Source organism: Nicotiana tomentosiformis, chromosome 1 (genome assembly GCF_000390325.3).
Source record: "Nicotiana tomentosiformis chromosome 1, ASM39032v3, whole genome shotgun sequence".
In the NCBI taxonomy this organism is placed as follows: domain Eukaryota; kingdom Viridiplantae; phylum Streptophyta; class Magnoliopsida; order Solanales; family Solanaceae; genus Nicotiana; species Nicotiana tomentosiformis.
In genome coordinates, this window is record NC_090812.1 from 3,672,003 (window position 1) to 3,699,912 (window position 27,910).

The following is a 27,910-nucleotide window of genomic DNA, read 5'->3' on the forward strand; positions in this document are numbered from 1 at the left end:
AATATCAAAGAGGAGGTCTTTATCAGAAGTCATGTGGTATGTTGCTCTGGAATACACTATCCAAATACTTTTAGCTACATTAGTTAACATGCAAGCAGAATAAGCAACACCATTAAACACAGGCAGAGTAGGAATACTACCAGCAAAGTTAGTAGATCCCACAAAGTTGGGTTGGGGACTGGAATCAACAAGATTTGATTGTTGCAGCAAAGTCATGAGTTGAGAATATTGTTCTTTAGTAAGACCAGGTATAACAGAATCATAACCAGTGGAAACAAATGTTGGGGCAGACTCAGAGTTCCCAAAAGTTGAGGACTCAGTATTTGCAGCAGTTCCAAATTTTTTGCCCTTGGTAAACTTGAAATTTTGGGGAAACCCATTCAATTTATAGCATTTATCAATAGTATGTCCATTCTTCCTACAGTACTTGTAGAATAAAGCTTTGTTCTGATCAGAAATCACTCTCTGATTTGTTGGATCAAAATTAACCTTCTGAATATATTGCTTTTGGGGCTGATATTGAGGAGGAAACTTATTAGTTGCATTTGCATTAAAAGTGGCCAGATCAGGTGTAAAATGGGTATTGGGAATCACTTATTTCTGCTTTTCATCTTGCAAGAGAATGTTATATACATTGTCAAGTGAAGGAAGTGGGTTCATCATGAGGATATTACTTCTGACAGTAATGTAAGTATCATTCAGACCCATTAAGAATTGGTGAACTTTATTTTCTTCATCTTCCTTTGGTAAACGATCTTTTGCAGCACATGTACGTGTGTTTGCATGATTTGAACCCATAATTCCCAATTCATCCCAAAGTTTCTTTAGCTTGTTGAAATATGATGTTATATCAAGAGGACCCTGACATGTAGATGCTAATTCCTTCTTTATTTCAAATTTTTTTGTCCCATTAATTCCCATATCTACTATTCAATTGCTTCCAAATACTCTCAGCAGTATCAGAATATTGAACACTCAGGTGTGAGAGAGCTAGTTAACCAGGATATAACTATGTTGTTACACCTGCCCCACTACTTAGATACAGGGGAACCCACAGTAGGTTTGGGATAGGTACCATCATGAAAATAATTTTGTTTCTTGCTGACAAGGATACGATAATGCTTCTCCTCCACCAACCAAAACCAGAACCAGAAAAGGGAACAACAACGAGAGACATTCCCGGTATATCAGAGGAATGAAGAAATAACGGACTAGAGGCACGAGGAGTATACTCAGAATCACTAGTATTGCTACTATCACTATTTGTCATGATTGAAAACATACGAAAAATACAAATGTAGCACACCAGAAAGATTATCCCCAAATTAATATGTACATCAGTTGTTATGCAAGCAAAATACTATCAGGAGAACAAGAGCAAGTAATATCATAAGAAGAACTCGGCTTGTAGACTGGATCGACATCAACAGAGAATATTGAAAAATAGAACAGCTTTACCAGCCTTCTTCGCAACCGGAGAAGAATGACCTAGAGAATGAAGATACCACAGCATTGAAATTACACCTCGGAACAGCAAAAGAAACGTCGACGAGCCAGAAACCCTAGTTCTGAAGCTTCTCTTCGAAATCGAAAAATTTCATACAAAAAAAACTCAATCCGACTGGACTCCCATCCAAATAGAGAGATTAGACCGTGAAATCAAAAAACCAATCGAAAAGTAAAAAACTGGTGTGAAGACAAAATATCGGCGAAATCAAACTCGAACAAAATTGGACTAGGGTACCATCGGTGGATTCGAAAACGCAAGATCTACAATATTCCTTGCTCTGATACCATGAAAAGCTTTGATTTGCAGCGGAATTTGAAGAAGATTATGCTAGGGCTTGAGAGAAAAGAGAGCATTGAGAGAATCAAATATTTTCTTATTCAACTATCAAACTCAAAAGCTACAAGGAAGGTTCCAGATATCATCTTTATACAATGGGCAAAATTGAAAAATCTAGCTATACTAAACTATGGGCTAGACCCGGTCCTAATCTCAAAGTCACTGTGGGCTAGGCCCAATACACATAAATAATCCAAAATAAAACTGATCGGCTACACTGCCTCATGTAACTCCAATAGTTAGAGACCTAAGTAACTCTAACAGTAAATGATACTACTTCTGTCCCAATTTATGTGATACTTTTTATTTTTCGAGATTTAAAATTCTTAATTTGGACCATGTATTTGGACATAGAATATTTTAATTTTTCAAAATAAATTTACATATTTGGGATCTACGTAAAAAGTATTCTAAATTACAATAATTAATAATTTAAAATATTTATAATGCATATAAAAAACTTGTGGTCAAAAAATAATTTGTTTGACTCTCGAAATTCGAACACTGTCACATAAACTAATCAGCATTATGCGTATTGATCCATATAGTGTTGTTGTCAACACATACAGTATGTATGTGCAGGTTTGGAACTCTCCACTTATACAACGAATTGATCTCAATCTCGTATGAAATCCAAAAGTCAACTATCGCTCAAACTATTTATCGAGTTTTTTCTCAGATACAAAATAGTAAACTTTAAGCATGTGCCAATAGAAAAATGAAACTCCTAATTATAAACTGCCAAAATACCCCGTCAGGCGTAAGTAGTCAATTTTGTGGTGGAGTAATATTGTGTCCTCGTGCTAGTCGAGGCTATTGATGGATCACTATCCGTTATTAAATTGCAACTGATGCCCATTTGAATTATAAAGACTTACTATGATTCTAGATTTGTCTTGAGAAATGTATATTTTTAGCCATTCTTCAAAATAATAGTCAATAAAATATATATTTATATATATATATATATATATATATATATATATATATATATATATATATATATATGTGTGTGTGTGTGTGTGTGTGTGTATGTGTGTGTGTGTGTGTGTATTATATACATACAAGATACATATTTTAATATTTTATACACTTTTTGGTTAGCGAATGTAATTAGTTTCACCGACCAGTTTTATACTTTCTCCTTGTTTTTATGAAGCCAAACACTCAGACATCCAAAAGCCCATTCTTCTCCGTTTGGTTTCTAGTTTGTTCTTGAGAAAAAAATGCGTTTGTATTGTGCTTATTTGAATTTTACTCTTGGAAGAATGATTTTTTAAAAAAATATATCATTTTATAAGGACATATGTTATATATCAATGAACCAATCAAATAAACACCTCTATCCCCGTGTATATTTGTGTCATAACCTTCAGAAAATTAATGAAGTCCAAATATTTAGATGTTGTCATATAGTTAGGATTATGAGAAATGTCACCTGAACAATCTCATTGGCACTAAACTTCTGCATCATCTTTTGTTTCATCCGGTGTTTCCGGATCACTTCTCCAAATTGTCAAGAATAAAAATTTTCATGCAATTTACAACAAACACTTTTCACCCAATCCCATCTTTTTATTAAAGAAATCTTACAGGAATTGTGGAAAAAAATAATATTAAAACAAGTAAAAACCGAACCCCATTTTGATCACAATCGATCATATACAATGTTTAACCCCTTTCATCCCCATTCCACATGTCCTTAAACTTGGGTCCAGTTGGTCCTTCCTCACCCAACACCTCATTTGGTAGACTTTTCACAAGTTTCTCAACAGCATTCTTCAGTTTTCCTGGCAAAAATCTCTCCACTTTTTGGAGTTCATTTGCAATATCATAACTGATTTTCGGACCCCATTCTCTAGCATAGTTCAACCATGCTGGCTCAACAATTGTTAAGTATTCAGCAGCAACTATTGAATAGTTTGCTCCAGTGTCCATCATTTGCCCTTTTGCTGTGTCATTTCTTAAGCCTATGTTGTTATTCCCCTGCAGATTTTTTCCTGGTTGGGCATAAGAAGCGTGACCGTGCAACGATGAATAGGCCACGGGTTTGTTACCATTTTGGAATTCAAGCTGAGAAGCACTTACCCAATTTCCTCCACTGTGTTGAGAAAAGTACACACCTTGTAACTCCCCATTGAAGTTGCTAATCCTTAACGTAACATGTTCCCAATCGCCGACATGTTGTCCAATTTTCCCTAATGGAATAGTCATGAATTCAATTTTTGCTCTAGCAGGGCCATTAAAGGGGTAAAATAGCCACAGAGCAATATCAGTATACGTCGCGCCAAACATTGGTTTAATGTGTAAGTAGGCTGTAGCAGCCTGCAAATCTCCTTTTTTGACTTGATCTTTCGCGGAATCATCAGTTGGCAAATCCAACCAAAAAGCACCATCATTTGAACCACCTTGAGGAAGATTTGAACCATTTGACTCAATAGCAACTGGTGCAGATTCTTGACCTTTGGTATACAATAATGCTCCATTCTGAAAAAACCAAGTGACAGAAGAAGGATAATATTGTTCATCAGGATGGAAGTAGTACAAAGGAGAGTAGGCTTGAAATAGTGCTTTAACTTGGTTCAAATTTGGCATAGCAGATAAATTAGCATTGACATTTTTCAAACAAGCTAATGAATCTGCAGTTCCATTATTTGAAGCCACAAAAGCACCAGTAGAGACTCCTAAAGCATTGATTCCTCTGTCTCTTGGTCTTGAAGAATACACATTCAATCCATTATTGCCCCAAATCCAATCATCACTTTCAGACACATCGGTTAAATCAGAACGAACACAACGAATTTTGTCAAGAGAAGGCTTTTGAGGCGACGTTGTTACAACGTGGCCTACGGCTTTATAGCCTTCAGGAGGAATTGGCAGCCAAATATAGCCAACACTATCCTGCTTGATATTCAAGTTCTCACTACTCCATACAAGTGTATAGTCAATTGGAATCTTTAGCGCGTCTCCTTTTGAATCTTTTCCAACAAGAACCGATCCGAAGAGGGGTAAATTGTTAGGTTGGCTATAGGATCCAAGCATAAAGAAGCCATTTGGTAAATTTGATGGTTCAAAGAATGTAGCTCCAAGATCATCTGGTCCACTTTCTTGAGTAGCCCAAACTTTAGCCAATGATGATGTTTGAGACACTTCTAAACCTCCAAGATCAATAACTCCAGTAGCAAAGGCTTGACCTAATATTTAAACAATCAAAATAAACAGAACAATTGATCAAAGTAGCCAAATGAGAAAAGCACAAAAAGGGCCAAAGTCTATTAAATCTTTAAGCGCAAAGCACAACTAAAGCGTGGGCTTTAGCAGAGAAAAGCGACAATGAACAAAATATTTACAAAAAGATAAACATGTATTGCAAGAAAATATAACTATAACACAAACAATAATCACTAAAATTTCAGCCATGACTTTTTCTAATGCAAGTATTAATGATTGGTTTCACGGCTCGAACCCTCTAATGCTTGTATTAGGACAGACTGTCAACATCATAGCCTTAAGGTGCGGTCTTTCCCCCGACCGTACATGAACGGGATATTTTGTGCATCGGACTGCCTTTTTTTTTTCTATTTGCCAAATATATTTATTGTCTAGTGTTGTTATCTTAAGACATAGCCCATCAATGAAAATAGGCACGCGTCAACTAAGCGAGGCAAATCACACAACTTGGGCTTTACCGAGCTTTAGAATTAAGCGCGCTTTAAGCGAGCCTTTAACAACACCAGAAGTGATCAGATACTAGTAAAGCAAAAATGATAAGATAATGGAAGATTACACATTGATAGACAGAAAGTACCTGAGGGCCAAGTGGGCAACGGAGAAGGAAGCTTAAATGGAGTATCAATTGGACGTGAAATATTGTTGTCATTATCAAGATTTGAACTTCTGTTCCCCATAGTTGAATCTCTCAAGGAATGACTTGAAGGAAGTGCAAGGAATAAAATGAGGCAAGCAACAAATATGTTCTGCAAAAGAGAAGTTGAATAATGTGAAGGAAGAACTAGCTACGATTTATAAGCTAAGAGTTGAATGGGTAAATCGTGCAAGGAAACCTTAGTGTGATGGTTATATATATACTATAATAATATTCCTAGCCTTGACAAACTTATCTTCCTAGTTGTTGACAATATCAAGAGTATACCTGCCAAAATCTTGGCTTCTCTGCTTTATTTTACAAAATTGGAATTTATATATGCATAAAACAAATTGCACATTGCAAATTCTAGTCAAATGGTCAAGAGGGTTGAGCCAAAGCTTAATAATTTAACACAGGCCATTTCTTAAAAAACACATTTCTTGATCTTGATTTTAATCAGCATCTTCCTTGTACGAATAATAGATATAATTTAGATAGGTAATGTTTCACACGTTTAGGAATATGCTAAACGATGCTATTCATTCCGTTCAAATTCATTGTTGACATTCTTTTTAAATACTAACATGTGTCAGAGTGTTCAATTTTTTAAACTGAAAATTTTCTAATTAACAAAAGATCATAAGAGAGACCAACATTATATTTACTCTTTTTTATTACAATCTTTTCACCATTTTATTTGACTAGACTACAAAGTTTCCTTTTTGTTCTTACATGTTCCCTCAACAAACGCTATCAAGTCAAAATTTCATTTCTCTCTTAAGTTTTATGCAAAAAGAAGCTAATGCAACAAGGAAGTAAAACATTTTTTTTTTTACAGATAATGGCAATACCTAATCATAGATTGATAATTGAAACAGTTAGGTAGTCTATTAATATAGATTAACGAAGTCCAGCGGGCTTAAAAATAAAAGGGGCGGCATCAATATAATATTGGAAGTCAGGGGCAACTAATTAACTTAATAAATCACTAAAATAATAAGATTAATGTTCGCCTCTTGAGTGATAGCTACTGAAAAGTAAATTAAATTGATAGTTGTCCACTTGTCTTGCTTTCTGTGGTTGAATTCTTGAATACTCGGGTATTTGTGGAATAATATTCTTCAAGCTAAGTTCTTAGCCATATTTGAAGCGATAATCGTTATTTAGATTGCACGTCATGTATTTATCATGATAATGCTGATTAAATTGGCTTTCGTGTGGTTGATGGTTATGCCAATGACTTTGTTACTATATAGGTATTTTTTTTCTATATTATTGTCCAGGTAAAAGTATATCCTTTTGTATTTATTTTACAAAATAAAAATAAAAATGTAGCAGTACCTATTGAGAAGAATAAATTTCTATAATAAAATGAAGCAACTTGGGTAACATGTTTGTTTCATTTTTATTCTTTATATTCCTTTCTTCTAATGTAAAGGCCTATATTATGACTGCTTGAATATAGATAAAAAATATACTTCTGGCGATCAAATTTAGATAAATAACAGTAGGAAAGGTACCTATATCTTAACAGTTAACTTCAAATCGACAAATTTATTGAAAATAAAATGTTAAAAAGCATATGAATACTTACCACATGTCCACATGTAAATATTCACTATTTCAAACGAAATCAGAAGAAATAATTTTTTTCGTTGTTGTCAGAGAACAGTTCAAAAGAACAGGAAAAAAAAACAATGAATCAAATAGGACGGTGACAATATTATAGAACCTAATTAGCACATGAAAAAGGTAGTTAACTTACAATAGTCTACTAAGACCGCGTTGAAGTGGACCATGGCGTGGATTAGGCTCCAGCACCAACCATGTTTAACATTTGCTAAGTCCAACTACATACTAAGTTTGGAGTTGTTTTTCTTTTTTAAAACGATATTGTTCGGATCAACTTGTGTATACTTTAATGAAATTTTGGTGTCGCTATCTACTATCTTCCGTCAACATAGGTATTGGATATCTTCTAACATCAAGGCTTAAATAGTTACTACATAATAATTTTTACCTTTGTTGAGATATGAACTATTTCTTTAGCCAATGGTCTACCAGAAACCTAGGGATAAGGTTTGCATACATATTACCCTCCTCATACCCTATTTATAAAAATTCTCTAAGTTTGTTGTTGTTGATGAGATATGAACTATGATCTTTCGTCATTTTCATTCAATTTCATTGACGGTTAGGTCATACCTTTTGAATGCCTAAGAGTTATATTAAAGTTGGACTTCTAATCATGTATAGACTATTTTCTGATTTACATTCTATCCTCCTATTTATTATTGATCATTGATTTCAGTATCTTGGTTATAGATCTTTTCTCACGGGGAAATCACATTATGTTCGAGAAATGAAGAGGGAAAACATGGTGACCTTCATTTCAAAGCTTTCCATTTATGACCAAGTCCCCCCTAAACTAAAGTAACTCAAATGACAGTGAATATTACTATTAATCCACTTGGTATCAAATCATCAGTAGTCCGGTTGTTTAACTTTGGATTAATTGGATAAATATCTTATTTTTGGATACTTTAATGATCTATAATAAACTTACACACACTGTTGTTATAGAGACTAGACTGAAGTGTACTAAGTAACTAGTTGAGGGACTAAAATATAAATAAGAATGGTTAGTTAGAGTAGGTTATGTGGTGTATAAAGGGGACCACACTCACGTGTAATAGATAGATGAAATAACACTTTCAGCTCTTCTTCTCCATCTCACTTTCTGCATCTCCCATTTCTTCTCCTCTTCTTCTTCAACATTGTTAGCTCGCATGTGTGTTGTTTCTGATGAATTGTGTAGAATTTATCATGGTATCAGAGCGACGATTATAGATTCATCGAAATTAGGAAGAAATTTATAGAGTCGAAGTTCGACAGAACTTCGATCTGATCAGTGATGGCAGGAAATGAGGTCGCCTCACTAGATCACAATCATCCGCTATTTTTGCAATTCTCAGATGCTCCTAGACTTGTCCTAATACCGCTCAAGCTCACAGGGCCTGATAATTACGCGTTGTGGAGCAGGGTGATAAAATTGGCACTCCGGAAAAAGAGTAAACTAGGGTTTGTGGACGGAACTTGTGTGAAGAGCATGTATAGAGGCGAATTGGCAGAGCAGTGGGAAAAATGCAATGCAATCATTTTGTCGTGGATTGGAAGAATTGTATCGAGTGAGTTGATGCCAAGCATTGTCTATGCTTCAAATGCGAGAAAAGTCTGAAGTGATTTCCAGGAGAGGTCTGATAGATCAAATGTGACTAGAATCTATCACCTTTGGACATCCATAGCAACATTAAGACAAGGTACTGACCCTGTAACTACCTATTTCTCTAAAATGAAGTATTTGTGGGATGAACTTGATGTATTAGTGCCTCTGTCCTCATGTGATTGTGAGGAGGCTAGACATTCAGTTGAACATTTAAGGTCATAATGTTTGCTGCAGTTTCTTATGGGTTTAAATGAAAGGTATAGTAACATAAGGAGTAATGTACTAGCAAAAAGACCTGTAGTGACTGTTAATGAAGCGTATGCAATAGTTACTCAGGAAGAGAGTAAAAGGTCCTTAGGTGTGGTTGATACACATAAGGAACCACTCACCATGCTAGCAGGAAGGGGTCAAGACTTTAAAGGTAAAAGACCAGGGATCATTTGTGAGCATTGTGGATACAAAGGTCACCTTAAGGAAAACTGTTTTAAGATAATTGGCTATCCAGCTGATTTCAAAAGCAAGAGAAAAAATCAGACTGGAGGAGGAAAGGTTTATACCAACAGTGTGAATGTAAACAATGAGGAAGGCAGGGCAGCAGCTGTGTAAGTGTAGGGGAATGGACAATTCTTCACAGAAGAACAGTACAAACAGCTTGTCAAGCTTTTGTCAAAACCAGCAACACCAGAGTGTTCCATAAATATGACAGGTATAATTTCCTTGCTAGCAAATGCAGGTATGTGTGATTGGGTGATAGATACGGGAGCAACTCATCATGTCACATATTGTAAAGATATTCTGAGTAGTATGAGAAGAACTGATGATCAAGGAAGGAATGAAGTGCAATTACCCACAGGAAATAAGGCACAAATAACACACACTGGAGAAGCATCTATACTAGGGAATAAGACAGTTAAAAATGTCTTATATGTACCAGATTTTAAATTCAATCTGTTGTCAGTATCAAAACTCACCAAAGATCTCAGTCGCTCAGCCACATTCTTTCCTGATTTTGGTATGTTTCAGGATCTTTACAGTGGCAGGGTGATGGGGATTAGTAGAGAGCACAATGGATTGTATCTGCTAAAGGAGAACATAACAGTAGCTGCAACAGGTTTCTTTATGAACAATAGAGCAGAAAGTGAACACTGGCACCTAAGGTTAGGACATGCATCATTGAAGTCAATGCAACATATTTCAGAGTTAAAGAATAAGGTGGATATGTAGGTGCAAGAGAATTGTCATGTTTGTCTATTAGCTAGACAGTGTAGGTTAAACTTTTCTTCAAGTGATACGAGCTCTAATAGTTCTTTTTAGCTTGTTCACCTAGATGTTTGGGGCCCCCATAGAGTATCCACATATGATAGAAAGTATTACTTTGTTACCATTGTGGATGACTACAGTAGATATACCTGGGTATGTTTGATTCAATCAAAGTGTGAAGTGCTAGTTGTAATAAAAAACTTTCTTGCTATGATAAAGAATCAGTTTGGTATAACTGTGAAAGTGTTGAGGTCAGATAATGGTAGTGAATTCTTTAATTCTCAGCGCAATGATTTATTGACATCTCTGGAAATTATACATCAGAGTAGTTATCCATATACACCTCAATAAAATGGCACAGTGGAAAGGAAATATAGATATATCCTAGAAGTTGCAAGGGCACTGATGTTCCAAAGTTCAGTGCCAATGAGATTCTGGGGTGATTGTATAATAACAACATCATATTTGATTAATAAGCTGCCCACAGAAGTGCTACAAGAGAAGTGTCCAAATGAAGTGCTGCATAGCAAAACAGCAAAGATAGAGCACTTAAGGGTGTTTGGTTGTTTGTGTTTTGCAAGTAACTTGCCCGGTGGTGACAAGTTTGCTCCAAGAGCAAGAAAGTCAGTCCTTATATGATACTCAGAAACACAAAAAGGGTACAGGCTGTATGATTTAGATAGCAGAAGAGTGTTCATTAGTAGAGATGTCTCATTCAGGGAACAAGTGTTTCCCTTCAGGGAAGGAACTCAGCTCACTGAAGACATATTTCCATGTGCTGAACATCCTATGACAAATGATCTTCTGCCTGAACAATTGGTGTAGGGTTCTTCTAGTGAGGAACAGGCAACCACTGAAGACTCAAACTTCTCCACAGCCCATGATAAAATTGAACCTACCCATGATCATGTCTCACATGCACCAGCCATGGAATCAACAGCTGCAGCAGACACTCAGACACTGGAACCCATTGAGAACACAGTGGATTCAATTGATACTTCTGCTATGCACCAACCTATAGAACAAGTTGGAGTGTAACCAGTCACAGATCCAGATACAAGCCAATCACATATAGAGCAAGTACATACTGAGGAAGCTGGTGTCAGGAAATTTAGCGGGATTGCAAGACCTTCCATATGGATGAAAGACTATGTTACAACCTCAAACACTCAGAATCATCCTCATTGTATCTCAAGCACTGTGTCCTACTCTCATTTGTCAGCCAATTACAAGGCCTATTTGGGTGTGTTCTCTGCAACAGTTGAACCAAAGAACTTCAAAGAAGCTTGTCAGGATAAAAACTGGGTAGAAGCAATGTCACAATTGATTAAAGCTCTTGAGGACAATGCAACATGGGAAATTGTTGACCTACCTGCAGGAAAAAGAGCCATAGGATCCAAATGGGTGTTTAACATAAAGTATAAGGCAAATGGGGAAGTAGAAAGATACAAGGCTCGGTTAGTGGCAAAAGGTTATACACAACAAGAAGGATTGGACTATCATGAGACCTTCTCTCCTATAGCCAAAATGGTTACTGTGAGAACAATCATTAGCATAGCAGCCTCTAGATGATGGAATTTGCTTCAAATGGATGTCAATAATGCTTTCTTGCAAGGGGGTCTTTATGAAGATGTCTACATGCAACTGCCACAGGGTTTCCAGAAACAAGGGGAGTATAAGGTCTGCAAACTACTTAAATCACTATATGGTCTTAAGCAGGCTTCAAGTCAATGGAACATCAAATTAACTGAGGCTTTAGTAGAAGCAGGATATCATCAGAGTGCTTCTGATCATTCACTCTTTACTAAGAACACAAAATCTGACATTGTTGTTATCTTAGTGTATGTGGATGACTTGCTTATCACTTGGAGCAGTGCAGAACTGATAGATGAATCCAAACAGACACTACACAATTCCTTTAAAGTTAAGGACCTAGGAACTAAGATATTTCCTTGGTATTGAGGTTCTACGATCAAGGAAAAGGATCCTGCTCACGCAAAGAAAGTATGCACTTCAGTTGATATCAGAAGTTGAGCTTGCAGGAGCTAAATCAATCTCCACCCCAATAGAGCTTAACTAGAAGTTGACCACTATTGAATATGACAAGCATGTAGGGGTGAATGGAGATGAAGAACTTGAGGACATATGGAGCTATCAAAAACTTATTGGTAAGTTGCTATACTTGACCATCACCAGACCAGATCTCAGTTTTGCAGTCCAGGTACTTAGTCAGTTCATGCAACATCCCAAACAATCTTATTGGGATGCAGCATTGCGAGTGGTGAGATATGTAAAGGCAACACCAGGCTTTGGTATTTTGCTAGGGACAGAGCCCATAGATACATTGTCTGCTTATTGTGATTCAGATTGGGCCTATGTCCTAATATCAGGAGATCTGTCACAGGGTATTTCATCAAACTGGGAGATTCTTTATTTTCATGGAAGTCAAATAAGCAACAAACTGTCAGTCGAAGCTCAGCCGAAGCAGAGTACAGAAGTTTAGCACCAGCAGCTGCAGAAATCACATGGTTCTTAGGATTGCTTAAGGAACTGCAGGTTCAGATTCAGCAACCAGTGTCTTTACACTGTGATAGTAAAGCAACCCTGCAAATAGCTGCTAATCCTATATTCCATGAACGCACTAAGCATATCGAGATCGATTGTCATTTTGTTCGAGAGAAGATCAAGAATGGGCAGCTGGCACCACAATAAATCTCTACCAGTTTGCAGCTGGCTGATCTCATGACCAAAGGCTTGGGTTCATCACAACACCATTTTCTTCTGTCCAAGCTTGGGGTGCTCGATGTGTTTCACCTCCCAACTTGAAGGGGAGTATTGTTATAAAGACTGGACTAAAGTGTACTAAGTAACTAGTTGAGGGACTAAAGTGTAAAGAAGAATGGTTAGTTAGAGTAGGTTATGTGGTGTATAAAGGGGACCACACTCACGTGTGAAATAATAGACAGATGAAATAACACTTTGAGCTCTTCTTCTCCATCTCATTTTCTGCATCTCCTATTTCTTCTCCTCTTCTTCTTCAACATTGTTAGCTCGCATGTGTGTTGTTTCTGATAAATTGTATAGAATTTATCTCACACATATATATGTATAGAAAATAAAGGAAGATGTGGACCAATTTAGAGCAACGGTGAAATGGAAAGTGAAACAGCAAAATGTGCTGGCTATTCATTTAATGGGTTAAAGGACACGTAACTTAAATAATGATTTAAAAGTCTAAATTACCCTCAAGCTAACTTTTATTGACCTTAACCTAATCTGTCGAAACCTTTCAGCTTCTATATAATAGAAATATATATATTTGACTTAAAATAATACCCATGCTGGCATTAGGTGGCATAGAAAAAGTCATACACTTATTTTCCATGTTTTCGTTACTTTAATTCTGTTAACGTGTTTTCATATGTTAGGATTCTTATATGTGTTTGTAAACGCTTCTTCCTTCACCCCGTTCCCTTTTCTCACTTCCTCGTTCCCTTCCCCTTCCTACCCTTCCTTTTACTTTATTCTTTCCGTCAATTTATATGACAATGATCAAATATGAAAGGAGCTTAGATTATTCATTAAGATTTATGTTATTTTTATTAATGATAGTGGAAGAAAATAATAGTGATTAAGGTAGTTTCATTGAGAAATTATTACATTTAAGTATTATTTGAGTAATTAAATGTATTTGAATTCATAGATGTTGTGAAAGCATGATATAAATGGAGGAATAAAAAAGATTTTGGGACGTACAAAAACGGAGAGAATGTTGCATAAATAGAAACAAATTGAGTATATAATTCATATTTTGCCCTTCACAAAAAGAAATGTTTTATGGTTTTCAAAGAAAGAATAAATTAAGGAGAAAATTGTAGTACTAAATAGGATCCTAGATTGACAATTAGAAATTGGTGCATCTAAATGCAAAAAGACTCACCTAAACGTGTAAAAGTTTACTGCACATTTCACTCAAAAAGCCCAGGCCGTGATTTTATTTTGGATCCTAACGAAGCTGGCATACATTTGAACCAAAGTACAGTGAAGTAATATCCCATATTTCACCCAAAGGCCCAATCCTAAATTTCTTTGGGCAGCCCATCTAAGATAGTGGCCTAAATTTCTTTGGGCAAACGTGTAAAAATTAATTTTGATAAAATAGCTCAGCACCAAAATTTGAAAGTTCGCTGTCAGAATTTTAAAGCACGCTACCAAAATTTTTTATTCTGACAGCATACTTCAAAATTCTAGCGGCGTGCTTCAAAATTTTGGTAGTGTACTTTAAAATTCCGGCAATGAACGCTAAAATTTTAGTCAACATGCTTTAAAATTATGGTATTGGGACTATTCTTTTAAAATATTTTTTGACGGGTTAAAATTCAAACGGTGGCACAAAAAAATCATATCTGTGCAAATATCCCCCTAGTTTCTACCAGCAAATAATCAAACCCGCACCCTTTTAGACATTGAATATCTGGATAATACTCCCTCTGTTTCATTTTCTTTGAACCTTTTCAGAATACAAGGGTCATTTACTTATTTTTAATGTGAATTAAGATATAGATTCCTTATATTTTTTAAGATAATTTATATATTTATATAGAAACTGGACAAAGAGTATTATAAGTTACTATAATTAATATTTCTAAATATTTAAACACTATTTGTAAAGAATATAGTCAAAGAAATATTTTGACTTCTTAAATTGTAAAAGGTTCATTCGTTTTGATATTGAAGTTTTATTATTGAACACTTATAGAGATCCATATTGTTTTCCAATATTAAGTGGGTTTGATATTGAATGTCAAGAGTTATGCTGGAATACATAAGATGCCTCACCAATAAAATAAGTTTCAATTTTGAGCCCCTCAAATAGAAAAGTTCTTAAATAGAGAAGATTTCCTCCTTTAATGCGCATTATATGGTGCGAACCTAAGTGTGAGAAGTTTTTCTATATTTTTTCAACTTCATTCCGTGGTAAACTCGGCAACATAAATTGGAACGAAAGGATGTTGAAATTTTTTAAATATTAAGATTAAGGGTATGTTTGGAACGAAGGAAACTATTTTTCGAAAAATGTTTTCAATTTTCTCATGTTTGGTTGGCTTAAATATTTTGGAAAACATTTTCCTCGTGAACTCATTTCCCTCCAATTGGAGGAAAATGTTTTCCCGAAAATGTTTTCCCTATCAAGAGAAGAAAAAATATTTTCCAAAACTTTTTTCTAACATTTCCCCCATTTCCCATTCCCACCAACCCACCCCCACACCCCCATCCTGCCCCACCCCCACCCCCACCCTAAATGGAAATATTATTAATAATACTTTTTTTTCATGTTATAGATAAAGTAGTAATTTTTTTTTTCATTTCAACAAATGAGTATTTTCTTTTCATGATATAAAAAAAGTTTTTTATTTTTTCGTTTTAACAAAAAAAAAAGTACTTTCTTTTCATGATGTAGAAAAAATATTTTCTTTCATTTCAACAAAATGAGTATTTTCTTTTCATGATGTAGAAAATGTATTTTCTTTTATTTCAACAAAATGAGTACTTAATTTTCATGTTGTAGAAAATAGTACTTTCTTTTTCAACCAAAACAAAGAGTATTTTTTTTAGTTATGGAGCACAAATTTTAACTTTATTTTTGTGTAAAAAAGTAAAGCAACGCATTAGTTCCTTTGGGTTTGTACGAATTTGTAGAAGAATAATTAAATTTTTGAAAAAAATAGAGTAATAAAAATGTTGGGTATTTGGTGGTGATTGGGGAGGGGGAGGGGAGAGCACAAGAAACATAGGGACTTGGGGGAAGATGGCTGAGGAGAGTAGCATAAAAAATTATTTTTTAAAAAAATATTTTCTACCCTCTAACCAAACACTAGAAAGTATTTTCCGAAAAAATATTTTCACTTACCAACCAAACAAAGAAAAATAAGTGATAAAACCACTCATTTTTCATGAAAACATTTTCTAGGAAAACAGAAAATATTATCCTCCGCACCAAACACACCCTAAGAATAATGTTAAAGTACTGGTAGGAGCGAGTAGTATGGAATAAGACTTGGCAAAATGACTTGCACCAATAAGTGGAAGAAATCATTCTCAAAACATGTTTTCTTATGAAAATTAACCAAACACTATAATACAATTAAACACGCTCAAAGAAGAGGAACGAAATGGAGAATTGAAAATTATAAGAATATGGAAAGAGAAACTCTTTTTTTTGCATGGAAGTTATAAAATGATAGAGAGAAAGAGTTGTTCATTAGTACCTTGAAGAGAATTGTGCGTAACAGAAAGAGCTGAGACCAAAATATTGACGACATGATCGGCGTCGAAAGCGTCGCAGCTCTTCCGAATTTCCTCTCACCGTCGAAAGCGTCGCCGCCGCCGATACACACAGTCACATACAATACAATCACTACCGGTAGCATTCACTGTCACAAAAACCTTAACTAATTTTCTGGTTAATTTTTGGGAGGAAAATTGAAGAATATATCGTGTTAAGCTGTACTAAAAAAATGAAAATGGTTTGAGAGCAATACAAATACTCAAAAAAATATTTGATCGGAGAAGATCGCTCCGCTTCTCATTTTCAGATTTGTGTATCATAATCGTCGTTTGAATTTACACATTAGATAAACTACAGTATCTGTTAAAGAGAGTATTCTTTGGGATGCATTTTTCCTAAATCTACTGTTATTATTAGTTCCTATAGTTATGGTGAGATTTGGGGGTTACAAATGTAAGCTTCACCTGTTAATTAGCTCTTAATTATCTTTCTTTTACTTAATTAGCCGGAAGATACGAAAATGGATAAATCACTGCATTCACACTTGGAATATTACTATTTAAATCAAATTAGTAATCAACAGGTACGTCTTTCACGGCCCACACAATTTTAAGAAGATATATTTTGTGACTGAAAAGTTTTGTTTTGTTTTTAATTTTTAAAAACTTAACGTGTAGTTTCACTTCTAAAATTCATAAAATTAGTTATCCCTCAAAAAGAAAAGTGACTAACAATTTGAGATGCGCGAAATATATTATTCTTCAACTTGTCCTATACATGAGAAGGCTTGGTTCTGTTTTATAACCAACTACTTATATCAGTTTGGATTTTTTTTTATTTTATAAAAGTTATTTTAATCTTACTTTGTGAGAGTTACAGGTAAGGTTTTGATAAATTAAAATATGTTTAGTAAGAATTGAACAAATTAACAAACATATAATTTATTAAAAAACAATTATGAGAGAATTCATACATGATACTTACTGACAAGGATATTATTGTAAATAGTGTTGTATGCATATGTTGTAGTTAGTTTCATTGGCAGTTTCATATTTGTATTTTGTATAAATGAGAGTACTTCTGGCCTTTTAAACTCAAGCAGGTCTTTGTAAACTATTCTGTATTTTTAAACTTCAACTTGGTATCAAGAGCACCATGGCTTCCCAAACTTGTTCTTCCACTCAAACTTCTTCTCCAAATCAGATGATCTCCTCTCAATCCTCTTTGTGTCTTCCAAATCCTCCTCCAACTATTTCTAATATTAAAGGTTTTGTACCTATTGAGTTGACATATCTTAATTATGTTACATGGAAAAAGGTTTTTCTTACTGTTCTAAAAAGTCAACCTTCTTTCTTTGGTTGATGGCTCTATTCCATGTCAAGCATCAACCCATGATGAGTATCGACTGTGGATTCAATGTGATACCATAACACTCAGTTGGATCAATGCCACTCTTTCACCTAAAGTTCTTGATTCCCTTCTTAACTATGCTTGTGAAACTTCCAAAGAGGCGTGGGATGTTCTTGCTTCTCTCTACCTTTATCAGGTTTCATCCTCGTCAATTCATCTGAAATCAAAATTTCAAAATTTTAAGAAAGACTCACTTTCCATGGAGGATTATCTTCAACAACTCCACTCTCTTGCCTGTTCACTTAGAGCAGTTGGAAAACCAGTTTCTGATGATGATTTAGTAATCCAAGCATTGCAAGGACTTCCATCTTCCTATCGAACTTTTGTCTCTGGATTGATTGCTACAGGAACTCTCCCAACTTTTCTAGCATTGCACTGAAGAAGCACATATTAATGCAACAAATAATGATGATTCCACTTCTTACACTGCCTTAGTTGCTGCTACTCCAACACAACCATTTTCTCAACCTCATTTTTCTAGTTTATCTCATACTAATACATATTCAAAAGTATCATACAATGGACATGGTCGTGGTAGATCGAACAAAGGCAGGGGTCGAGGTCAATACTCTTCTCGCTCTAATTTCTCAAATCAATGGGTTGGTTTTTAACAAATATTTTGTCCTTCCTCTCCAGGTGATGGAGTTCTTGGTCGACCTCCTTTCATGTCGACTAAACAATGTCAAATCTGTTTTTACTTTAATTATATTGCTCTCGAGTGTAGGAACCGGTTTAACCATTCTTAAGTTCCCAATTCACTACCAAAATCATTTGCTGCTATGAATTTGGAGGAAGTCCAACCTTCTGTATGGTATCCTGATTCTGGTGCTTTTGCGCATATGACGAACAATCAATCTCTGTTATCATCTCCCTCTACTTACACTGGTTCAATACAGGTGATGGTTGGAAATGGTAATCATCTTTCCATTTTATCTACTGGTTTTTCTTTTATTATTACGTCTTCGAAGCCTCTTCAATTAAAGAATGTTTTATATGTTCCCTCTCTACAGAAGAATCTAATGTCAATTCAGCATTTATGTGCGGATAACAAAAATTGTCTCATTGAGTTCACTGGCTCTGGTTTTTTTGTTAAGGACAAGAAGACCAAGCAAGTGTTACTTCATTGTGAGAATAATGGCTCTCTCTATCCAGTTCGCACAGTCTCCAGTAGCTCCTCTCATGTTTCTCTTTCAAGTGTTGTCTCGTCTTCCTTTCTTTGGCACCAACGTTTAGGCCATCCGGGGCAACGTTCTCTAGCAGCTTTAGTTCGTAGGGATTTTATTCCATGTAATTCATCTTTTGAAAATTCTGGTTGTAATATTTGCCACCTAGGTAAACAATCTAAGTTGCAATTTAATTCTTCTCATAATATTGCAAACTCTCCTTTTGTTTTAATTCATTTCGATGTATGGCAAGCTCCATTTAGTTCAAATTCTGATTTTCGTTATTATATTTTATTTTTTGATGACTACATAAAATACTCTTTGATTTATTTAATGCGGAACAAATCAGAGGCTTTTGATAAATTCAAAGAGTTCTATAGATCGGACTCAAACATTTTCAATTCATCTATTGCATATTTTCAATCCGATGGTGGCAGAGAGTATAACAATTCTCATTTTCGTTCTTTTTTTAGCGAGCATGGAATTGTTCATCGCTTCTCTTGTCCATATACCTCTGCTCAAAATGGTCGTGCAGAAAGAAAGCACCGACATGTTAATAATCTGATACGATGTCTTCTCTTTCAAGCTTCAATGCCTTGTTCTTTTTGGGCGGATGCCTCTCTCTTTGGTGTTCATTTAATTTAATTAATACTACTCCACTTCCTGTTCTCTATTTTATTTCTCCTTATGAAAAATTGTATGGTAAACCACCAGATTACAATTTAATTAAGATATTTGGGTGTCTGTACTACCCTTATGTTGCACATTTTTTTGCTCACAAGTTTCAGCCTCGTTCTACACCTTACTTATTTCTTGGACTATCTACTCAACACAAGGGGTTCAAATGTTTGGATCCATCCACTAATTGGATAATTATTTCACGTCATGTAAATTTTATAGAATCCTTGTTTCCCTATGTTTCTATGTTTCAAGAAAAGCCTCAATAGTAATCATTTACGCGGCCAATTTTATTGATCCTTCTCTATATCGCCAAATGGTAGGAAGCCTTCAATAGTAATCATTTACGCGACCGAATATACTATTTGCTATGAACATGGCTTCACAATTTCTCCATCAACCTCGGCTAGTTCATCTTAAAGCTGTTAAGTAGATTTTTCGTTATCTTAAAGGAACCCATTCTCATGGCCTGCAGCTCTGCAAACAATCCTCCGTCTCTCTAACAATATTTTCAGATTCGGACTGGGCAGGTGGTGCAGCAACTTGTCGGTCAACATCTGGATTTTGCATCTTTCTTGGGAATAACTTGATCTCTTGCTCTATAAAGAAACAACTGACTATTTCCCGTTCCAGCACAGAAGCTGAATATCGTGCACTAGTTGTTGCAACTGCTGAAGCTACATGGATACAATTTATCTTACGTGACTTGGGCATTTATCTACGTACTCCTATTCTTGCAAAATGTGATAATATTAGTGCCATACATCTGGCGTATAATCCAGTATTTCACTCCAGATAGAAACATGTGGCTTTAGACTATCATTTTATTCGTGAGAAGATTAGTCAAGGTGATCTTACTGTTTCTCATCTTCCCACCTCGCAACAACTTGCAGATGTCTTTACTAAAGCTGTCTCTGCTACAAAATTCAAGGAGTTTATTGCCAATCTTTGTAACACTTCTCAAATTTATAAATATTTCAAGACACACTAAATATAGAATTTAATTTTTATTTTATTTTTTTAATTTTAACTTGCCTTGAGTGCATAAAAAAATTATACTTCTGTTACGGATTTAAATCCTTGTGATTGACTTTTGAGTTATTTCTCTATTTATAAATAAGTAGATAGACCATTAGGGGAATATTAATAATTTTAATATTATTAATTATTAAAAGTGGGTATCACTAATTATTAGTTAAGTTAAAAAAAGAAGAAGAACAAAATAAAAAAAGGATGGGGAACAATCCTAAAACCTTGAAGCCCATAAAAGGGATGTTGAAAAGCGAAAGGCAGGCTTAAAACCTTAAGCCTTGAACGAACAGGGGGGTTAGGGAAACATTCCAAAGATTAACCTTCTGAATATATTGCTGGGGAGTATTGTTATAAAGACTAGACTGAAGTGTACTAAGTAACTAGTTGAGGGACTAAAATATAAATAAGAATGGTTAGTTAGAGTAGGTTATGTGGTATATAAAGGGGACCACACTCACGTGTAATAGATAGATGAAATAACACTTTCAGCTCTTCTTCTCCATCTCACTTTCTGCATCTCCCATTTCTTCTCCTCTTCTTCTTCAACATTGTTAGCTCGCATGTGTGTTGTTTCTGATGAATTGTGTAGAATTTATCATGGTATCAGAGCGACGATTATAGATTCATCGAAATTAGGAAGAAATTTATAGAATTAAAGTTCGACGGAACTTCGATCTGATCAGTGATGGCAGGAAATGAGGTCGCCTCACTAGATCACAATCATCCGCTATTTTTGCAATCCTCAAATGCTCCTAGACTTGTCCTAATACCGCTCAAGCTTACAGGGCCCGATAATTACGTGTTGTGGAGCAGGGTGATAAAATTGGCACTCCGGAAAAAGAGTAAACTAGGGTTTGTGGACGGAACTTGTGTGAAGAGCATGTATAGAGGCGAATTGGCAGAGCAGTGGAAAAAATGCAATGCAATCATTTTGTCGTGGATTGGAAGAATTGTATCGAGTGAGTTGATGCCAAGCATTGTCTATGCTTCAAATGTGAGAAAAGTCTGGAGTGATTTTCAGGAGAGGTTTGATAGATCAAATGTGACTAGAATCTATCACCTTTGGACATCCATAGCAACATTAAGACAAGGTACTGACCCTGTAACTACCTATTTCTCTAAAATGAAGTATTTGTGGGATGAACTTGATGTATTAGTGCCTCTGTCCTCGTGTGATTGTGAGGAGGCTAGACCTTCAGTTGAACATTTAAGGTCACAATGTTTGCTGCAGTTTCTTATGGGTTTAAATGAAAGGTATAGTAACATAAGGAGTAATGTACTAGCAAAAAGACCTGTAGTGACTGTTAATGAAGCGTATGCAATAGTTACTCAGGAAGAGAGTCAAAGGTCCTTAGGTGTCGTTGATACACATAAGGAACCACTCACCATGCTAGCAGGAAGGGGTCAAGACTTTAAAGGTAAAAGGACAGGGATCATTTGTGAGCATTGTGGATACAAAGGTCACCTTAAGGAAAACTGTTTTAAGATAATTGGCTATCCAGCTGGTTTCAAAAGCAAGAGAAAAAATCAGACTGGAGGAGGAAAGGTTTATACCAACAGTGTGAATGTAAACAATGAGGAAGGCAGGGTAGCAGCTGTGTAAGTGTAGGGGAATGGACAATTCTTCACAGAAGAACAGTACAAACAGCTTGTCAAGCTTTTGTCAAAACCAGCAACACCAGAGTGTTCCATAAATATGACAGGTATAATTTCCTTGCTAGCAAATGCAGGTATGTGTGATTGGGTGATAGATATGGGAGCAACTCATCATGTCACATATTGTAAAGATATTCTGAGTAGTATGAGAAGAACTGATGATCAAGGAAGGAATGAAGTGCAATTACCCACAGGAAATAAGGCACAAATAACACACACTGGAGAAGCATCTATACTAGGGAATAAGACAGTTAAAAATATCTTATATGTACCAGATTTTAAATTCAATCTGTTGTCAGTATCAAAACTCACCAAAGATCTCAGTCGCTCAGCCACATTAATTCCTGATTTCGGTATGTTTCAGGATCTTTACAGTGGCAGGGTGATGGGGATTGGTAGAGAGCACAATGGATTGTATCTGCTAAAGGAGAACATAACAGTAGCTGCAACAGGTTTCTTTATGAACAATAGAGCAGAAAGTGAACTCTGGCACCTGAGGTTAGGACATGCATCATTGAAGTCAATGCAACATATTCCAGAGTTAAAGAATAAGGTGGATATGTAGGTGCAAGAGAATTGTCATGTTTGTCCATTAGCTAGACAGTGTAGGTTAAATTTTTCTTCAAGTGATACGAGCTCTAATAGTTCTTTTTAGCTTGTTCACCTAGATGTTTGGGGCCCCCATAGAGTATCCACATATGATAGAAAGTATTACTTTGTTACCATTGTGGATGACTACAGTAGATATACCTGGGTATGTTTGATTCAATCAAAGTGTGAAGTGCTAGTTGTAATAAAAAACTTTCTTGCTATGATAAAGAATCAGTTTGGTATAACTGTGAAAGTGTTGAGATCAGATAATGGTAGTGAATTCTTTAATTCTCAACGCAATGATTTATTGACATCTCTGGAAATTATACATCAGAGTAGTTATCCATATACACCTCAATAAAATGGCACAGTGGAAAGGAAACATAGATATATCCTAGAAGTTGCAAGGGCACTGATGTTCCAAAGTTCAGTGCCAATGAGATTCTGGGGTGATTGTATAATAACAACATCATATTTGATTAATAAGCTGCCCACAGAAGTGCTGCAAGAGAAGTGTCCAAATGAAGTGCTGCATAACAAAACAGCAAAGATAGAGCACTTAAGGGTGTTTGGTTGTTTGTGTTTTGCAAGTAACTTGCCTGGTGGTGACAAGTTTGCTCCAAGAGTAAGAAAGTCAGTCCTTATAGGATACTCAGAAACACAAAAAGGGTACAGGCTGTATGATTTAGATAGCAGAAGAGTGTTCATTAGTAGAGATGTCTCATTCAGGGAACAAGTGTTTCCCTTCAGGGAAGGAACTCAGCTCACTGAAGACATATTTCCATGTGCTAAACATCCTATGACAAATGATCTTCTGCCTGAACAATTGGACCTGCCCATGATCTTCTCCACAGCCTATGATCAAATTGAACCTGCCCATGATCATGTCTCTGAGGCTTTAGTGGAAGCAGGATATCATCAGAGTGCTTCTGATCATTCACTCTTTACTAAGAACACAAAATCTGACATTGTTATTATCTTAGTATATGTGGATGACTTGCTTATCACTTGGAGCAGTGCAGAACTGATAGATGAAGCCAAACAGACACTACACAATTCCTTTAAAGTTAAGGACCTAGGAACTAAGATATTTCCTTGGTATTGAGGTTCTACGATCAAGGAAAAGGATCCTGCTCACGCAAAGAAAGTATGCACTTCAGTTGATATCAGAAGTTGAGCTTGCAGGAGCTAAATCAATCTCCACCCCAATAGAGCTTAACTAGAAGTTGACCACTATTGAATATGACAAGCATGTAGGGGTGAATGGAGATGAAGAACTTGAGGACATATGGAGCTATCAGAAACTTATTGGTAAGTTGCTATACTTGACCATCACCAGACCAGATCTCAGTTTTGCAGTCCAGGTACTTAGTCAGTTCATGCAACATCCCAAACAATCTTATTGGGATGCAGCATTGCGAGTGGTGAGATATGTAAAGGCAACACCAGGCTTTGGTATTTTGCTAGGGACAGAGCCCATAGATACATTGTCTGCTTATTGTGATTCAGATTGGGCCTCATGTCCTAATATCAGGAGATCTGTCACAGGGTATTTCATCAAACTGGGAGATTCTTTATTTTCATGGAAGTCAAATAAGCAACAAACTGTCAGTCGAAGCTCAGCCGAAGCAGAGTACAGAAGTTTAGCACCAGCAGCTGCAGAAATCACATGGTTCTTAGGATTGCTTAAGGAACTTTGTTATCATTGTGGATGACTACAGTAGATATACCTGGGTATGTTTGATTCAATCAAAGTGTGAAGTGCTAGTTGTAATAAAAAACTTTCTTGCTATGATAAAGAATCAGTTTGGTATAACTGTGAAAGTGTTGAGGTCAGATAATGGTAGTGAATTCTTTAATTCTCAGTGCAATGATTTATTGACATCTATGGGAATTATACATCAAAGTAGTTATCCATATACACCTCAACAAAATGGCACAGTGGAAAGAAAACATTGACATATCCTAGAAGTTGCAAGGGCACTGATGTTCCAAAGTTTAGTGCCAATGAGATTCTGGGGTGATTGTATAATAACAACAGCATATTTAATTAATAAGCTGCCCACAGAAGTGCTGCAAGGGAAGTGCCCATATGAAGTGCTGCATAACAAACCAGCAAAGATAGAGCACTTGAGGGTATTTGGTTGTTTGTGTTTTGCAAGTAACTTGCCTAGTGGTGACAAGTTTGCTCCAAGAGCAAGAAAGTCAGTCCTTATAGAATACTCATAAACACAAAAAGGGTACAGGCTGTATGATTTAGATAGCACAAGAGTGTTCATTAGTAGAGATGTCTCATTCAAGGAACAAGTATTTCCCTTCAGGGAAGGAACTCACATCACTGAAGACATATTTCCAAGTGTTGAACATCCTATGACAAATGATGTTCAGCCTGAACCACTGAAGACTCAAACTTCTCCACAGCCTATGATCAAATTGAACCTGCCCATGATCATGTCTCACATGCACTAGCCATGGAATCAACAGCTGTAGCAGACACTCAGACACTGGAACCCATAGAGAACACAGTGGATTCAGTTGATACTTCTGCTATGCACCAACCTATAGAACAAGTTGGAGTGCAACCTGTCACAGATCCAGATACAAGGCAATCACATATGGAGCAAGTACATACTGAGGAAGCTGGTGTCAGGAAATCTAGCGGGATTGCAAGACCTTCCATATGGATGAAAGACTATGTTACAACCTCAAACACTCAGAATCATCCTCATTGTATCTCAAGCACTGTGTCCTACTCTCATTTGTTAGCCAATTACAAGGCCTATTTGGGTGTGTTCTCAGCAACAGTTGAACCAAAGAACTTCAAAGAAGCTTGTCAAGATAAAAACTGGGTAGAAGCAATGCCACAAAAGATTAAAGCTCTTGAGGACAATGCAACATGGGAAATTGTTGACCTACCTGCAGGAAAAAGAGCCATAGGATCCAAATGGGTGTTTAAGATAAAGTATAAGGCAAATGGGGAAGTAGAAAGATACAAGGCTCGGTTAGTGGCAAAAGGTTATACACAACAAGAAGGATTGGACTATCATGAGACCTTCTCTCTTGTAGCCAAAATGGTTACTGTGAGAACAATCATTAGCATAACAGCCTCTAGAGGATGGAATTTATTTCAAATGGATGTCAATAATGCTTTCTTGCAATGGGGTCTTTATGAAGATGTCTGCATGCAACTGTCACAGGGTTTCCAGAGACAAGGGGAGTATAAGGTCTGCAAACTAATTAAATCACTATATGGTCTTAAGAAGGCTTCAAGGCAATGGAACATCAAATTAACTGAGGCTTTAGTGGAAGCAAGATATCATCAGAGTGCTTCTGATCATTCACTCTTTACTAAGAACACAAAATCTGACATTGTTGTTATCTTAGTGTATGTGGATGACTTGCTTATCACTAGGAGCAGTGCAGAACTGATAGATGAAGCCAAACAAACACTACACAATTCCTTTAAAGTTAAGGATCTAGGGGAACTAAGATATTTCCTTGGTATGAGGTTCTACGATTAAGGAAAGGGATCCTGCTCCCGCAAAGAAAGTATGCACTTCAGTTGATATCAGAAGTTGAGCTTGCAGGAGCTAAATCAATCTCCACCCCAATAGAGCTTAACTAGAAGTTGACCACTGTTGAATATGATAAGCATGTAGGGGTGAATGGAGATGAAGAACTTGAGGACATATGGAGCTATCAGAAACTTATTGGTAAGTTGCTATACTTGACCATCACCAAATCAGATCTCAGTTTTGCAGTCCAAGTACTTAGTCAGTTCATGCAACATCCCAAACAATCTTATTGGGATGCAGCATTGCGAGTGGTGAGATATGTATAGGCAACAACAGGCCTTGGCGTTTTGCTAGGGACAGGGCCCATAGATACATTGTTTGCTTATTGTGATTCAGATTTGGCCTCCTGTCCTAATATCAGGAGATCTGTCACAAGGTATGTCATGAAACTGGGAGATTCTTTACTTTCATGGAAGTCAAAGAAGCAACAAACTGTCAGTCGAAGCTTAGCCGAAGCAGAGTACAGAAGTTTAGCAGCAACAGCTGCAGAAATCACATGGTTCTTAGGATTGCTTAAGGAACTGCAGGTTCAGATTCAGCAACCAGTGTCTTTACATTATGATAGTAAAGCAATCCTACAAATAGCTGCTAATCCTATATTCCATTAACGCACTAAGCATATCGAGATCGATTGTCATTTTGTTCGAGAGAAGATCAAGAATGGGCAGTTGGCACCACAATAAATCTCTACCAGTTTGCAGCTGGCTGATCTCATGACCAAAGGCTTGGGTTCATCACAGCACCATTTTCTTCTGTCCAAGCTTGGGGTGCTCAATGTGTGTTGAGCACCCCAGCTTGAAGGGGAGTATTGTTATAGAGGCTAGACTGAAGTGTACTAAGTAACTAGTTGAGGGACTAAAATATAAATAAGAATGGTTAGTTAGAGTAGGTTATGTGGTGTATAAAGGGAACCACACTCACGTGTAATAGACTGATGAAATAACACTTTCAGCTCTTCTTCTCCATCTCATTTTCTACATTTCTCATTTCTTCTCTTCTTCTTCTTCAACATTGTTGGCTCGCATGTGTGTTGTTTCTGATGAATTGTGTAGAATTTATCACACATATATATATGTATAGAAAATAAAGGAAGATCTGGACCAATTTAGAGCAACGGTGAAATGGAAAGGGAAACAGCAAAATGTGCTGGCTATTCATTTAATGGGTTAAAGGACACGTAGCTTAAATAATGATTTAAAAGTCTAAATTACCCTCAAGCTAACTTTTATTGACCTTAACCTAATCTGTCGAAACCTTTCAGCTTCTATCTAATAGAAATATATATATTTGACTTAAAATAATACTCATGCTGGCAT

The 27,910-nt window shown here is 36.1% G+C and overlaps 2 protein-coding genes and 1 long non-coding RNA gene across 3 annotated transcripts; 2 read left to right on the forward strand and 1 right to left on the reverse strand.

Annotated features, from left to right (window-relative positions):
* Positions 1-3,400: 3,400 nt before the first annotated feature.
* On the reverse strand, positions 3,401-16,862 carry LOC104086727 (hypothetical protein At1g04090-like). Its single transcript, XM_070176354.1, has 3 exons — positions 16,470-16,862; positions 5,655-5,823; positions 3,401-5,040 (listed from the first exon to the last, which is right to left on the reverse strand). Exons 1-3 carry the CDS (start codon positions 16,629-16,631, stop codon positions 3,518-3,520), a joined length of 1,854 nt encoding a protein of 617 aa, XP_070032455.1. The 5' UTR covers positions 16,632-16,862; the 3' UTR covers positions 3,401-3,517.
* A 738-nt stretch (positions 16,863-17,600) lies between these two features.
* LOC138892623 (uncharacterized) lies at positions 17,601-19,268 on the forward strand. Its single transcript, XR_011408210.1, has 2 exons — positions 17,601-18,811; positions 18,994-19,268. It is a non-coding gene; the product is annotated as an uncharacterized lncRNA (long non-coding RNA).
* Positions 19,269-21,457: 2,189 nt separating this feature from the next.
* LOC138896406 (uncharacterized) lies at positions 21,458-22,375 on the forward strand. The gene has a single exon (XM_070181263.1). The coding sequence runs from the start codon at positions 21,458-21,460 to the stop codon at positions 22,373-22,375; it is 918 nt and encodes a 305-aa protein (XP_070037364.1).
* Positions 22,376-27,910: the final 5,535 nt, after the last annotated feature.

What these genes read in the sequence shown, in the direction of transcription:
- LOC104086727 (XM_070176354.1), bottom strand. Translation starts at nt 16,631, where the DNA reads ATGCTACCGGTAGTGATTGTATTGTATGTGACTGTGTGTATCGGCGGC. An exon ending in TACGCACAATTCTCTTCAAG is followed by an intron (nt 5,824 to 16,469) that starts GTACTAATGAAC and finishes TCTCTTTTGCAG; the next exon opens with AACATATTTGTTGCTTGCCT. An exon ending in GTTGCCCACTTGGCCCTCAG is followed by an intron (nt 5,041 to 5,654) that starts GTACTTTCTGTC and finishes TTTAAATATTAG; the next exon opens with GTCAAGCCTTTGCTACTGGA.
- LOC138896406 (XM_070181263.1), top strand. Translation starts at nt 21,458, where the DNA reads ATGGCAGGAAATGAGGTCGCCTCACTAGATCACAATCATCCGCTATTT.